Source organism: Parus major, chromosome 2 (genome assembly GCF_001522545.3).
Source record: "Parus major isolate Abel chromosome 2, Parus_major1.1, whole genome shotgun sequence".
In the NCBI taxonomy this organism is placed as follows: Eukaryota; Metazoa; Chordata; class Aves; order Passeriformes; family Paridae; genus Parus; species Parus major.
In genome coordinates this window covers 146,533,942-146,550,241 of record NC_031769.1, presented here as the reverse complement: position 1 = coordinate 146,550,241, position 16,300 = coordinate 146,533,942, and the positions used below count along the sequence as shown (strand labels likewise).

General features: G+C 38.8%; 1 protein-coding gene across 5 annotated transcripts in view; it reads left to right on the top strand.

Annotated features, from left to right (window-relative positions):
- The window catches only part of TRAPPC9 (trafficking protein particle complex 9), a 444,786-nt gene that overhangs the window by 134,180 nt on the left and 294,306 nt on the right, over window positions 1-16,300 (top strand). For all 5 annotated transcript variants that reach the window (XM_015618282.1, XM_015618287.2, XM_015618284.2 and 2 more), the window contains one exon: window positions 12,709-12,851. In XM_015618282.1, coding sequence (XP_015473768.1) covers window positions 12,709-12,851 — 143 coding nt within the window. The remainder of the gene's footprint in view (window positions 1-12,708; window positions 12,852-16,300) is intronic.

The window sequence follows — 16,300 nt, the reverse complement described above, 5'->3', positions numbered from 1 at the left end:
CCTTCCTCCCTGCCTTCCTCCCTGCCTGCCTCCCATTTGTATGACAATCAGTTATTTTTAAAGCATTATTGAACTGTGTGAAGAATACAGATGTGTCAGTAGTGGCAGCTTGAAAACCAGGAATGGTTCAAGTATTGTCTGAGCTCATGCTCCAAAATCAGCAACAAACACTTGCTTCAGACCCATCAAATTGTCACTGACAAGTCCTTCATAAATCTATATTTCTGAGAGAGCATTTTGTTACACCTCTCGTTTGTTTTGTGACCTTTGTCTCTGGAAAATTTGTCTGTTTTTTTGGTCACATCACAGAATTGAAGGTGTATTCTCAGCCTTCAGGAATCCTCAGTGCAGGTGTGACTGGAGCCAGCCAGCACAGGCTGTGTCCACCTGGCTGAATTTTGCCAAAATGGGGTCAGCAAAGAGTGGAAATTAATTTTAATATCATATTTATGTCTGATTCATACCTGCAATTATTTTTCTTATGTTTACTGAAGAACTAAGTCCAGATTCCCTGACCTGAGGGGAAAGTTTTGAGGGAATCACATACAGTGAGTTTATAGGAGCACTGAGTGTGTTTTAATGGTGTGACTGAAGGCTTGCTTGCTTGGCAGATGGACTTTCAAAGAGCCTGCCCAGGGAAAGAAGAAAGATTACATTAGTATGGAAAGTGTTGCTGTTCTGCAACTCAAAGAACTGGCATTTCTAGCCAGACTAGAAGACAGATTTAATTTCTGAAGTCTTAGTTCTTAAAAACTAATTTCACTATTTTCTTATTCTGTTGGTTTTGATCATTGTATTGAGTAGGAATTTGCACTATTCATTCCATATTAAACTCATTAAATCACTGATAAATTTAGCTCAGTAACTTTACTGATTTTAAAAGTGACTGTGCTACTGGAGCATCTGTTTCCAACCCAAGTAGCAGCTGAAAAATCTGAAGTGCTCAGTCTCTCATATTTATGTGTTAATGTCTGTGCTGAATAAACAGATCTATAGATTAAGTTGTTCAAGCATTCCTCTTTTAAAGCCCCTTTCTTCATTTGATTCTGCTTTTGAAAATTCACTAATTGGGCTTATCCCTTCTAATCAGAGGAATTCCTGAAAAAACGAGGATTGTTTAAACCAAGAATTCCAAAGAGCTCTCATGTAAAAATCAGATCAGTTCCAAGAATATTTTATATAATTGAATTTGTTTTTCTGATTTGCTGGATGCATTATTTCTTTTAAAGATACTTAACTTATTGAAGAGGAGGATTTTTATGTTTCAGGTTGTGAGTATAATTTTTTTATAATGTCAAGGGAGCTGGGTTCTTCAAGAGTGTTTTGAACAGTGAGTGGATTTGATACCTACATGAAATTATTTGTATGGGATGGATCTCTGTGATGTAAAACAGAAACTCTGGACCTGTGTAAGACCTTAAGCCCATAAGGGGAGGGCATGTGATTCTTCCTTCTTAGTCTGAAATATTATTTTCAGATTCTCTGGTGGTTCACAAGTTTGTAACTTTGACAAGTTAAGCTGTATGTTGCCATTGGAGAAGCAGAGCAATTAGCAGTTACTTTACACTTACTGTTGGTAAATATGGTAAAACCAGAAATGAAACTGCAGAGTTAATTATAAAGTACATATGTTGGGGTACTGTTGAAATGGGTTTTCTTAATGAAGGGCAGCATCATGGAAGTAAATCTGCCCGAGTTCTTTGAAGCTTGTTCAAAGCTCCTGAACAAAGAGGGAATCATTGATATTGCTCCTAAAACACTCCCAGAGACTGACAAAAAGCTCTTTGAGAGAGGTGGGTGTGCTGTGAGATGAAAGTGAAGGTCCCATCCTGAGCTGAGCTGGTTCAAGGTGGGATAAGTGGCCCTTTTACACACTGCAGGGTGGTCTCCTGCCCAATTCCCTGCGATTGTGTTGTGCCTGTGCTTGCTCATAAAGGATCTGGGCATTAGGGTGATTAGGAATGTGCCAAAGATCATCAAAGTTAGCACACATGAAAAGCAGCTCTCAGGGTTACAGGCTTACCCTGCAGCAGGGGTGGGTTGTTAAAATTTGAGGTGAAGATCAGCACTGTGCATGGTGAAGTTAATGCACATGAAGAAGGTGGAGTCTTAATTCCAAATGCACAGCGATGGACTCTGAATTAATTCAACCTTTGCAGTGCAGGGTAGAGATCTTAGAAGCATGACATGCTCTACAAAGGCAAGTAGAATATTAGGAATAGAATATTAGAAAGTAATGGAACAGAGAACAAACCAAGAAGTTTTTTCTTTACCTCTGTTTGTGTGCAATCTTACCCTCTTTTCTCACAAAGGGCATGGTGGAAGAAGAAGGAACAGGGAAGGACTGTGTTGAGGAAGAGTGAAACAGTATAGAAATATCTGGCATAAAAAACAAAACTGAATAACTTTGTGATGTTACCCAGGGACTTGAGGTTGTTGCATATGAGCCTATTCAGGATTCGTGGTGTTGCTTTGGTGGGAAGGTTGGAGGAGGACTCACCCTCATGTTTGCAGACTTTAGCAGTTTTGTAGAACTTTTTAAAAGTCTCACTTGGTAAACTGAGAATATTTTCTGAGAGGTAATGCTTGTTTGCTGAGCAGCAAGGTGTGGTATAGAGCCATTAATGAAAGCCCTGTGCTCTCTCTGAGTGAGAGGGGACCTGCCTGTGAATAAGCACCAGCACTGAGCAGAGGCATCAGTCCCAGCTGGGCAGTCACTTCTTCAGCACTTTCTTCTGTTTTTTCCTGAAGTTCTGTCTGAGTTGTGACTGGGTTTATGTTATTTCGTTTTTGGTTTCATGAGATGTGGGGTTTTTATGCTGGAGATGTATCTTTGTTATGCCCATATCTTGGTTCCACCTCTCACCACGGTGTGCCTTTAGTGAGAAGGGATCTGCCAGGACTCTGACTAGAGGGTGAAATGAGCAAGTTTCAGTGAGGAAATACATGCAGTGGTGCTGCTGGACACCCAGCATGTTCTTAGCCATTGCTGGGAGAACCAGGTGATCTCAACACAGATAAATTTCCCCTTGGAAGGATATGTGTATCTCTGATGATTTCTTCATCAACCTGTGTCCCTCCATTTATTCTCTCTTCCTACCTTGCTGCTTCAGATTCAGGGCAGGATTTATCCAAAGCAGTGTGGGCAGCTGGTCAAGGGAGGGGGTTGTTCCCCTCTGCTCCAGTCAGACCCCACCTGCAGTGCTGTGTCCAGCTCTGGGGTCCCAGCACAGGAAGGCCATGGAGCTGTTGGAGCAAGGCCAGAGGAAGCACCAAGATGATTGGAGGGATGGAGCAGCTCTGCTGTGAGGAAAGGCTGAGAACTGGGATTATTCAGCCTGGAAAAGAGACAGCTTTGGGATGACTTCATTGTGGCCTTCCAGTACCTGTAGGGAGCCAAAAGGAAAGGTGCAGAGAGACTGCAAGGGCCTGGCTTCAAACTGAAAGAGAGTAGGCTTGGTTAAGATAAAAGCAAAAGCATCTTTTACTATGAGGATGGTGAGGCCCTGGTACAGGTTGCCCAGAGAAACGGTGGCTGGCCCATCCCAGAAGTGTTCCAGGCCAAACTGGATGGGGCTCTGAGCAAAAAGGTTTAGTGGAAGGTGTCCCCCCATGCCAGGGGGGTTGGAATGAGATGGTCTCTAAGGTCACTTCCAACTGGTGCCATTCTGTGATTCTGTGATTTCAGAATCAGAGAAGCTTTTAAGGAACGTGTGTTCTGACTTGTCCCTCCATTCCTTCTCAGCCTCCAAGACCAGCATGCAGGGCTGTCTTGTTCCCTAGCACATTTTTCTAACAGATTCTGCAGTTTAGTGTCAGCAGACGGAAAACTCTCCATGGGAATGTTACACATAAAAGTTACTTCTGTTTAAATTATTTTTAATCTCTCATCTGTATCTCAGCCAAGAGCAAGATGCTGTGATAGCTGTGGTCAGCAGTGCTAGGGACCCAAGCTGAGGGAGGTAAAACCTCTGAGGCAGCTGAGAATGGGCATCAGCCCCTTGGGCATCCAGCTGCAATAGTGGGACCCAGGAGGTCTGGATGCAATTTGTCTTTAATTAAAGAAGGCAGAATTCTGTGATTAATACAACAAAAAGAATTATGTATTTCCTGAATATTTCCAGAGGGCATTGAAACTCTAGGAGGGAATATTGTCCAGGGGAATTATGCTGTGTATTCCTGTCTTCTGTCTCTAGGAACTAACAACTTGTATTCCAGTTAAAAAATGCACACAAAATCACTTGTGAATGTGTGGCTGCAATAGTCAATTAGGAAGTGCAGAGTTTAATGAGAGATGAATGCTCTTCAGTACAAGATTGCTGGATATTATATTTTATCTGTCAGCCTGTGTATCTGTTTGTCAGAGCGACCTTTGATTCACCCTATTTGTTAATGCGGAATGACTACACCAGGCCTGCCTTTAAACTTAATATTATTCTGCTCACATCTCCATTCTCATTATAAACATGGCTATTTTTAGCCTGCACAGATTCAGAATATGCCTTGTAAGCTTAAGGGGGATTTATTGAGCTCCTGTGTGTATTCACTAGAGATTCCTTGTTGAAGCTTACTGATTTAGGATTGGGGAGGGGTAAAATGTACTATTTAATTCCCAGCATATGCCTGCAGGAGCTATATTTAGCTTCAGCTACTTGTCATTGCCATTGTGCTATTTTTACTAAGAGATGCAGCACTTTCATTGTTCAGGGGTTTAACTAGACAGAAATGTGGATGGATGAACTCCATAAACTCTGCTGTGGTGCAGAATTGCTGCTGAAAGTCCGTGTGTGTGCGCTGGGGGCACTTGAGTAACGCTGCAGCAGAGCCCCACACAGTGGGCACTTCCTTCACTAAACCAGGTGTGTAAAGTCACCTGGTTAACACTGGTGCAAAAAATTACATTTAATTGTGTGTTAGACTGGTAGAGAAGCTCAACAGGAGTGACAATGTGGGCTTTGTTTGTATTTGTACATGTAAAGGTCTGACTTGCTGCAGAGGCACAATTTATTTAATTGCTTAATCAGTTGTTAAGAATTTTATCCTGGCTTTTGTAGTTGCCATGTGTATTTTTAATGGAATACAAAGAGAAAAATTAGCATGGAGAGTGCATGCTGCAGTTGGGTCCAGGAGAATGACTACATATGCACTACAAGATCATTACATATGCATATCCTTTTTATAATGCATGTATCAGGGCTCCTGCTATCTATTACTGCACTGTTTGGTGCTGTAAGGAACAATATCTGCAGGGAGAGTCTCCTTTTCTTGCTTGGGGAAAGTTAGGAATTCTACCTTGATCAATGAAGTATTCCAGTGGATTCAGATTTGCTTCAGGATTGGCATGCAAAGGAAAGTATAGGTGCTTCCTTGTGTGCTTAATTTCTCTTTAAAAACACAGGATTTATGTTTTAGCAAAAAAAAGAGGACAGTCATATGATCTATGAAAATGCAAAAAACCATAAAAGACATTTTGTGTATCAGAAAATCAGACAAGTTAGCCATGAGTGAAGACACTGATACTGTCCAGTGAGAGTGCAATGAATAAATTTCTTTCTGTGAAGCAAATGGATCTCTTGCTGCCAATCTCAAGTCCATGGTTGGACTCAGTGGTCTTGGAAGTCTTTTCCAAGCTCAGTGAATCTAAGATTCCATGATATTGCCATACACTTATCCCACCAATTATTTTAATGTAAAAATTCAATTTATTATATAATTTCCCTTTTTAAAAAATAATAATGAGGTAGTGTTTTCTACAGGCAGAAAACTCCATAAATACTTGTTGAGGTGTTCTAATTCTTATTTTCATTTTTTACATGGACCTTTCTTGGGCTTCCTTAGACAATAAAGACATCAGAGAGAACTTAGAATTAGAGAGAAATTGTTTTCAATTTTGAAATAATACTCACCTTGAATTAACCCTTGTGAGGTGTAAAGTCTTGTAAAGTCTCCTCATAACAACTGCTAAACTCTTCTTCTCCTCCCAAATGTCCTTTCAATACCAGCATTTCAAGTAAAGGAAGGTCTGAGTGTGAATCCTTGCAGGTAAGAAACTTTGAGGATATCAAGATCAAGTACTTCAGGACTGAGCTCAGCAGCAAGATTTGGATCCAGAGACTCCATGCTAAGGAGTTGTGTGTATCCCAAAACCACAGATTCCAGCAGTGCTGTTCTTTCCTTGGGGATGAATAAAGACATGATGCTACTGTCATTTAACTGGATGATTTTTTTTCCTATTATATTGGAGATTTTTGTCCTCCCAAGGAGAATTATAGAACTTGAAGGCAGCCAGAAGTGTGTCTGCTTTTCCTTTTTAAGTGTGGGAGTGGTTTTGTTTTTTTGGTTTTTTTTTTCCTTTTATCCTCCCAAGAACAAGTGGGCAGGAGGATATTCAGCCCATGGACATAGAAGCACCACTTGCTTCTCCCAACAGTGTTGTTAAGCCTCAGTCTTTTAAATCATCCTTTAAGCATCTTTTTCAATACAGATTTTATTCTTTGTCAGGTTACCACATGGAACCATGGGCTGTAGACTCAGTGATGAGAGGAAGAAGCAAAAGTAACAGGTGTTATTAACAGGTGTTACTTTGTTAGACCATTGTAAATAAAGCTCAAGAAAATGCTAATCTATTAATTTTGATAGCCAGATGAATAAATAGGCAGAGCTGTGTGCATTTCCAAATGCCAGGACTGAGATTTGAGCTCAGTGCTAAACATAGACACAGTCCTTGTGTTCACAAATCGTACAAAGTGGAGGCTTGATGTATTTGAGTCTCATCTTCCTTGGTTTCAGCTATTTAGGCATCTCCATCTCCTTCCCAATGTTCCCTTTTTGGCCTTTTCCTTAAGGAAAAAGATTCAGCTGTGTCCCATACCCTGTGTTTGTGTCTGAAATGTGTTGCTGGACCAGCATATCCCACATGCTTGGATTAAAAGCTCGCAGCTTGCAGGACTGGACCTTTCTGAAGCTGATCCAGTACAGCACATTTTTGGGGCCATCTCTGCTGTTGTCAGGAGCTTGAACATTGCCAGGGTCACCTGCTGTCCCTGAAAAGAGTGGTTAATTGGAGAAACTCACTTTATCTTTGTTACTGCCAGATCATTTAATTAGTTACAGATAGGCAGCTGAAATTCCTGATCCATGGTTTATTTACACAAAGCTCTTTAAAGATTTTAAGCATTCCACACAGTAGCAGAAATGGAGAAATTGATTTTGTTGAGACAGATCCTCTGGTGCCTTTTGTGAGATGGATCTGATGAAGTAGCACATTTTTATTTCTCTTTTTTTTTACTGATGAGGATTTTACTGATTGTTGGTCAGAGTTGAGTATGGGAGTGGAATGGTCAGAGAAGAAGAATGAGGGAGGGAGGCAGAGAGAACTTAACCAAATTGAGGTTTATAGTAAGTTTAAGGAAAAAATCCCACACCCAAAGCAGAAAACACAAAGGCAACAGGTGAGAAAAGGGGCTAAAGTAATAAAAAATGGCTGAACACTCAGGAATGTGTGGAACCAGTGCTGCTATTGGGAATTTGGGTGAGAAGAAGATAAGGATCAGAACTGGATTTGAGAATAAATCATGTTTACAGTTAGGCAAATAATCTGTATTTTTTCTTCTAAAGAAAGGTGTACTTGAAGGTTACACACCTAGAATAAATTATTTTTCAAATTTTAAGCCTTAATCTCATAAGAGATTATACTCATTAATGGGAATTGTGTTCTAGAAGCCATTCATAAGCTCAAATGGAAAGATTGTGTTCTGAATTTGTATTGTTTTGAGTCTGGTCTTCATTGTGATTTGTTTTTTCCCTTAATTTTAGTTTTTAAGTGTTACAAATTTAAGGAGTCTGTAGTGCTATAGTCTGGTAGTTCTTTAGTCATTGCAGTCAGCATCTGCAGTTCCTCAGGAGCTCGAGTGCCTGTAGCACTGACATTTCCTTTTCTATCAGGTTCTGAGATCTACTTAGTGCCATTTTTACTATACTAAGGGAATTTAGAAAAGACCTGCAAACCCAATGTATGTGAGCCTCGCTCACAAATTATGGTTTGTTAATTTAATTACGGAAAACACCACTAATAGTTCAAAAATTATGTTTGCGTTTGGAAAAGAATCGAGGACAAAATACTGCTTGGCTCTCTTACACACAAAGAGAGGATATGGGGTGATGGAATACTCCAAGAAAAAAAAATATAACAACAGCAGAATCTTCTGGTTCTTTCAGTAGCAAGATACACACAGGGATAAAGTCAATTATTGCCAGTAAAATTGTTTAGTGATAAAGAAGCAAAGAATAACAAAATAAATTGACCAAGCAATATAAGTGATGTAGGAATTCTACCCAGGAGCTTCTGACCAACTGTTTCCAAGCTGGTAAATTTTGCAAACCCCCAAATTAAGATGTATAAAAGTAATTTTCATCAGAAATGAGGAAAGTAAATGAATATTTTATTGTTTACTCATTTACAATACATTATTATACATTTGAGTTTCCTGAGTACTAATTCATGCACTGTGTGTCATTCTCACTGTTGGTGGTTTCTTTGCTGATTATTTCTAATTTTTCTGTTGAACAGTTTTTAAAAGCTTTTTTACAACTTGTTTTTTAATTTATTTTTTTTCAGAAAATGATATTTTAAATGCTTTTCATATATTGAAGGATTTTTTCTTTAAAAAAGGGTCTGATTATGACAGTTGCTATTATTAAATTAAGCTGGTGCTTTGTGTTCTTCTATGGAAGTTATATTTTCCTTTACATAGAGCATCTAATGATTACATCTCTGCAGGTGGGCCCTTATATGCTTGATTTATATCTCCTTAATATGCTCTTGGTCTAAGACAAATTCTTGAGCTAAAATAGTGTTATTTGCCACACAGAACTTTGAGCACTTTTTTGGGGGGTGAATTTTCTTAAGTCTGGTATTCAGTCAACCATCCCTCAGTTGAGAGCAAGCAGAGGGAGGGAGCTAAGCACCACATTTCACTTGTCAGCTCTAGAAATGCCCTTCACACAGCTTTTCCCCCATTCATTTCTCTATTTCTTTTGTCATTGCCTGTTCTAGAGTTTTCTGTTCTCAGTAATGTTCCAGTTCCTGCATGAGAAGCAATAATCTGTAGAATTAGATGGAAATTCTCTTTAGATTTGATTCTCTGCTTCTGCGTAGGAAGTACTGTGGTAGTAATTCAGTAGAAATACTTGCTCTGAGCTGTGGATTGCAATGGAATTGACAATTAAAAATCAGTATTAAAGGTGTTGCTGCTCAGAGTCACCACTCAGGTGTTGGCAGGTGGGTTTGACTGTTTCCAGTGAGTGAGGAAACTTTAGTGCCCAATGGTTTGCTTTTCATTTGTGGCATCAAACCTCAGTTCCTTTTTAACTTTGCTTTAAATTCTATTATGAGAGAACAAACTAGTGCCAGCTCTATGCCAAAAATACTTTGAGGACAAAATGCATGAGAAACCAAACCAGCAATTTTTGATAGTTTATCTTCAGAATATTTCTGGTATGTGTCATTGATAGTGGGTGCTGTTGGTTAAGAATCTTTCATTTGGAACTTAGATGCAGAAACATTTTTGTTTCATTTTCTTCATCAATAAAAGGAAGGACCAATGAAATCATAAAAAATTGATCAAGCCAAAGCCATCACAGTAAATATTTACTGTTGGGTTTCCAGAATGGACCTCTGCCTTAAAAACAAGAATCCCCCAAAGTCCACAGGTTTCTGAGTTTCAGATGTGTTCAACAGTTATCAATAGGCTTCTTTCCCTGCCTGCTCTGAGAGCCTGGTGTACTCCCTCCTTCTTCCCTTTTGTTTTTATGGATCATCTGCAGGCAGAATAATGTTCACAGGGACACCCTGCCATCTCATTTTCAGTCTGCAGTGATGCAATTTGGAGAGATCTGAGGGATGCTATTGGGATTTGTAAGGATAAAGAGACTCTGCAGCTCAGGCTGTGATTTCTGTAGGTTTAACAAGGAGTCAGGATACAAAATTATTTAAACTGGGGGCTGTGGCATTTGGGCCATTCTCTGCAGGTGCTGTGGGAGAGAGTGGTAAATTATTTTAAATGTGTAGGTTTATAAAAGTGTAGGGTTTGTTTTTTTCCTACCATAGAGATAGAAAATCAATCTTTCATGTTATTGGTGAAGTAATTTTTGTGGTTTTGAAGGAGATTGAATTACATTGTTGTTGTGGTTTTCCTAAAATATTTTTTTCTGTTCATATTACATTAATCATAAGCAATAAAACTTTCTCTAACCACCTGATGGGTCCTGAAAAAAAATAATTATTTCCTTCAGTCATGCTTCTACCCTACACATCCATCTACAGTCCTGATGTAAAGTCTGCATGATGTTTTTTTTTTGTGGGCACATGCACATTCATAGACTGCTGCAAATCATCATGGCCAGAGAAAGAACAGAGGTTTTGTGTGTTCTGCAGTTCTCAGAATGTGTTGTGTTTAATATGCCCAGTTAGATCTTACATTTTGGGTGAGAAGGGATGTCCTGCTGCTCTCTGGATTAAGAGAAGATGGTTGGGTTTCCTTTCCCCTATTCTCTCCAGTGGGATTTCAGGAGACACAGCATAACCAGCAGGATTTCTCCCACAAATTCCTCACTGCAACAGGGACCAAGATTATGATGGTGCCCTTAAACTCTCCTGCTGATCAGTGGCACATAATGGTTGTATTTTAAACCTTTTTCCTAGAGGTTTTTCCTTGGTCTAGGATGGAAAGAAGTCTGAATCAGGTACAGTGATGCTCTGTGACCTTTCCAGCTGAAATTGTTTACCTGTAATGACATGGGGCTGTGCCTGCTAAAGCAGCTCTGTGCCATGGTCCTGTGTAGAGTGAACCATGGAGCTTTTCCCAGCAGGACACTGTGAGCATGACAGCAATAATTCAGAACATGCACAGAGTTCTCACCATGCCCTAATTGAAATTGAAGTCCATTCTCACATTACAACATGAATAGTGTCAGATCCCTGTACTTACAGAGCCTGGCTCTGATTTTTATGAAATGGTCCAGCTGGTTAATTAGGATGAAGTATGTTTTGAATGGGTTTGTGCTTTTTTATTTTTATGTTTAATATTGATTAGCTCTCCTGACATAACATAAACTTGAGTTCATTAACTACAAATTAGGAATTGACATAAACAGAGTAGATGGGTATGTCCAGAGTGCCCAGTGAAGGGTTTTATTTGTATTGTAAGGTGACTCTCATGAATTTTAATGAAACTAAATTAAGAATTAAAATTAGTCCACTTATAAGCAAGTTGGAAATAGGCAGAAGAGTTAAGTGCACACATGCAGCAGAACATTAAACTCTTGATTTTGGTATTCTTTAAATCAATGGATTGTGGTTATTTTAAGAAAATGATTCTATCTTGGTTTCTTTTCCTTCAGCCAGGCTTGCAAACAGAATGGCATCAAACAGAAAGAGGTTTTTTTGTAAGTTGGAAAATCCTTAGATTGTTCCTTAGAGCTCATGAAAAAAAATAACGGGTCTCATAAATTTTTTTTGTAAATCTTCAGTTGAAAGGCAGAGTGCTTTTACCTATCTGAGGCTTGTCTGATAAATAGTTTTGCTTTCCTGGATAAGTTGTTGACTTGAGGTTTGGCATTTTTTGTCTTTTTTTTTTTTTATAAAGAATGAGCTAAAAGCCAAACAAAGGTGAAATTGATGTGGTTTCTAAAGCCTTTTAAGGAAAGTTTGTCCTGTATCTGTCATTCCAGATACAGGCTCCAGCATAATATGTGATTGTATTACCCCAGAATTATATGTGTGTCCATCTTAGGGTGGAGGGTTGGCACTGCCTCTGTCCTTGCTCTGAGATGTGGCAGCAGCAGCTGCCCAAGGACTAGAATAAAAACTGAGAAGAGAAAGAAAAATCCAGTGATATCTCCCAAATTCTCACCTTGCTTCCAGCAAATCATATTTCAGGAACATATTGAAAGAAGAGGTGGTGAATAATCTCTTTGGATCAATCAAAGGATTGTTCTGAGCTGGAACACTGATGATGCCATGAGGACTGTTCTGGAAAGCTTCTCCCATGCTGTTCATTGAGGGGAGAGACACAAAGCCCCAAATTTCCTCACAGAAGTAAAGGGTCAGTGCTGCTGAGAGCAATGAGTGCATAAAGCTCATGCTAGAGAATCATCTTCATTTTTAATATTTACTAAGCAGCCATTTCGTATAAAATGAACACAAAGACAAGGTGCATGCAATTAGGTGTTGTTCCAATCTGTTAGTTCATGGACATGAGAGTCAGTTTGCAGTGACTTGTTGAGAGACCAGATTCTCTTAGCTTTGTATAATCTTTATGTGCTCCCAAACTTTGAAGCTTTTCCATTTGATTTTGAAGATAGTGAAGTGGTGAATATTTTTCAGGAGTATGAAAGGGTGCAGCATTTAATAAACCCTAACTCTTTTAAGAACCTCTTTGAATTTTTTTGATGTTGAATGTCATATAGAGAGGAATTATGTGAAGGGAAGTCCAGCTGACTTTGTGCTGCACTTCTTAGTTTTCAAAAGGATTAGGCAACTGTTTGCCTAAGCTGCAGTTATTTGTTAGGTTGCCTTTTTTCCCAAAATAACAGAGAGGATGGGTTAGGAAAGCAAATTTGCAAATCACTTCTGTGGCCTAATTTAACTGAACTTGTGAAATGCACAGTAGTGAAAAATAACTAACAAGGACTTTTTAATTCCTCTAGACACTGGAAGCCATTTTGAACTTCAAGTACTCTGGTGGACCAGGACATGCTGAAGGATATTACAGGAACCTTGCCCTGGGCCTCCACGTGGAGGTGGAGCCCTCTGTTTTCTTCACCCGCATCAGTACCCTGCCAGCAACCAGGTGAGCCTTGCCCTGACTTGAAATCTCACTCTTTGTCTCTGTTTTATTGAATATAACTTGAAGACCATATTGAAAACATTTTTAATATCATCAGCAACATGTAGGTAAAGAATTTAATGAAGAAATTTTCAAGATTGCTCATTTGGGAGTTTATTGATGCAATTCACATGCATTCAGCAGCTTCTGAGGTTCAGGTGTTCTCTCATGATGATGTATTTTAGCAGGGACAGGATATCTCGTGTTTATTGTACAATTTGATGACAATTTTCTGTATCTCTTCACACCCAGTTGTGGTGTGTTGTGCATTACAGAGTTTGGTATTTTTATAACAGAATCTTACTGAAAATGCACGTGTGATTGTTGTGATGAATAAATTGCGACCAGACTCTCCTTTGCTGCTTGTTTTCTCTTGTAAACCACAGAGTAGTTTCACATGTCATAGTGAATATTAAAAATCAAGGCAGCACTTGATGGTGGTCAGATGCTGTGATCATGAAAATCTGTTTGAATGAAGCTTATCAGCCACTGAATGCATTAATAATTAGTAATTAATGCATTAATAATTAATAGTATTATTGTAAAAACCCTCTGTGCACTGTGGGAGCAAGAATTCAGTTTGATTAAATTCTGAGATTATTTCATTGCAGTTATGTATGCAGCACTAGTAATAATAATAATAATAATAATAATAATAATAATAATAATAATAATAATAAGAAGAAGAAGAAGAAGAAGAAGAAGAAGTTGAGAGGGAACTTAATTGATCCAAGAGATTCCTACTGGGTCTGGGACCCTTTCATGACAGACTTCAGAAATTTAAAGATGGGCAAGAAGGAAATGCCAGTCTAGGAGATACTGGGTCAAAGGAAAGAATTGAGTCAGCAGTATCATACCATGACAGAAGTGTCCAAGGATAGATGGACAGCCTGTGGCAGCAACACAGCCTGAAAAACAAGGCTGTCAGCAGAAGAGTTAAAGCATCAAGGAAAGTTTTAGGCTTGAACATGAAGAAAAGTTGGAGATTGTGAAACAAGAAGAGTGATAAGATGGGATTTTTGCTAAAACATATGTTTAAAGCAACTTCTGTTCCTGCTGAAGGGAAGATGATTGACAAGGGAGTGGAGTTTTTAATCATGACACTGCCAAGAGGGATGGGATTCTGCTTTTCCCCACAGGTGATACAACAAATAATGACCTTTGCAGAGAGCAAGGGAATTTTAAGTTAGGCAAAAATACTGAAATGCTGCAATAGTTTTTTTTAAGAAAATGTTCAAACATAAGAGAAACAAGATTATTTTTAATGAGTCATTTTTGTCCAGCTCTTATAAAATCATATGGCTCTATTAGCAAGCAAGTTTCTTGAGCATTTTGCTGCTTGAAAGTGTAACATAACATGGTTTTATTATTTTAGGAATTGCTCAAGTAAAGCAAATTTAATGCTGCTTGGCAAAGTCAGAGCATGATATCCGGAACAACTGTTTGCAAAATTCTGGGCCCCTTTTAATGATGTTCAGTTTCATCCCTGCAATGGCACCTTCTTCAGCCTTTGTAAGGTTTTCAAGATGGAATAAGTGATCTCTCTTGAACAATCTGGAAGTACCACAGCATCAGCTAAAAATAGTTTTCAAGAAGACTCATTATACTGGTTAAAATAATCAGATTTCATTTATTATTTGAATGCACAGTCTCCTCCAATCAGTGTCAAAAAAGCTCCCCATACTCTCAAAATGTGTATTTTTAATGGACAGACTGCTCTGTGGTTCACTGCAATTCCTTATAGTTACTGGATGGATTGAGGGTGAAGCTGCCAACCTTCCATAAAAGCCTCAAACACAACCTGATGCTTTGATTTGACTCTCCCTTGTTGGGATGTTGGCTTTTTGTGCTCAGCTGCCCAGCTGTGTTTTGTGTAGCCCAAGGTTATCCCACCCCTGCTTTGTCAATCTTCTCTCTGGAGTTCACGATGTGGGGCAAGCATTTAACCCTGAATTTTTCACAAATAGATGGAGGTGCTAATTCAAAGGCAGAGTTTCTGTGTTAGCAGGGCACAGTTTCCCACGTGGAGTGGCAGCTGGTGCTATATTTAGTGGCTCCAATTCAGCCAAGTGCTTCAGCTCATGTTGCGTGTGTTTGCTTCACCCTTTGCCTGTTCATCACACTGACCAGCAGTTAAGTCAGTGGAAACTTTCAGTGGTTTGCTGATTGGAGATGTAGTTAAAGATGTGGCTGCTTTTAAAGGTGCCTAAAAGCTTTACTGAGTTGGAGAAAAAAGACTGTAATATTTACATTTCTCTCAGAAATGTTTTCTTGCCAGACCTGTCAAAAAGCTTTTTTTTTTTTTTATTGTTACTTTAGGGATATATTGTTTGCTAAGTCATGAATGCATTTTGGTGTTCTTATCTCTTACTGCTTGTTCCATGTTATTGGCTTTAGTGATCTGTAACACTACTCCTTTACTCCTGTGCATCCCTGTGCAGGTTCTCCATCAGAAGGAGAAGTCATGGCATTTGATATTATAATTTAGAGTGAAAAATGGCAGAAATGTGTATCCCAATCTGCTAAGGATAACTGTTCATCATTAAAGGAAACAATGTTTTTTTACTGTTGACATCTCTGCCAATATCTGAGACACAATGACAGCAAATTATAAATTTGGAGTTTTTTTACTTTTGCTTGCTCTGGTAAAAACTCAAATCTGATTTCCTTTTGGTTTACAACTGAGACTTCATTGCTTAAGTACTGTCTGAGGTGCTGAGCTATTTCTGTTTACTCATTACAAGAAATTGTATTTTATAATTTACCTCCTTAGCTGTCATTTCAGAATGGAAGTTATCATTGCTTTCATTATCTGGATTAAATTTTTTCATTTTCTTTTTCATTTTATTGTTTTTATTTTACATTTTTGCCTCCACAAAAGCAAGGAACATTAGCTTATTACCTCCTGGGCTTAAAAAGTCAAAGGAAGCTAAAAAAACCTTTGAGCATTGATTCTTCCCTTAGGCCTTTAGTGAAAAAACCTCAGGAAAAATGTTAATGAATAACACTTCACCCCCCATTGTAACATAAAGATTATGGTTTATGTAAAAGTCTTCCAAACTTAATTAGTATTTCTTCTTTTTAACTGCTTGAGCAGAAATGCATGGGAAATATCACTGAAACAACTGGGGATTTGGGCTTGGATTTTGTTTTTTTTAAATATCTAAGCAAAATTATATCTTCCACTCATGCAAAAGCTCCTGCCTCATGGGGAGCAGGTTCATTACCCACACCTCAAATATATCTTCAGTTAAGTTTAATCATGACAACAGATCCTTTTAACCTTTGTCTGTGCTGTTCTATGGGGTGTTGAGAGCAGCTGGATACAGCTCTTGTCATGCTGCAGTGCCTGATCTGCTGCCTGGTTCTGGATCAGATCCCTGCTCTCCCCACACCCAATTCTGGATCAGATC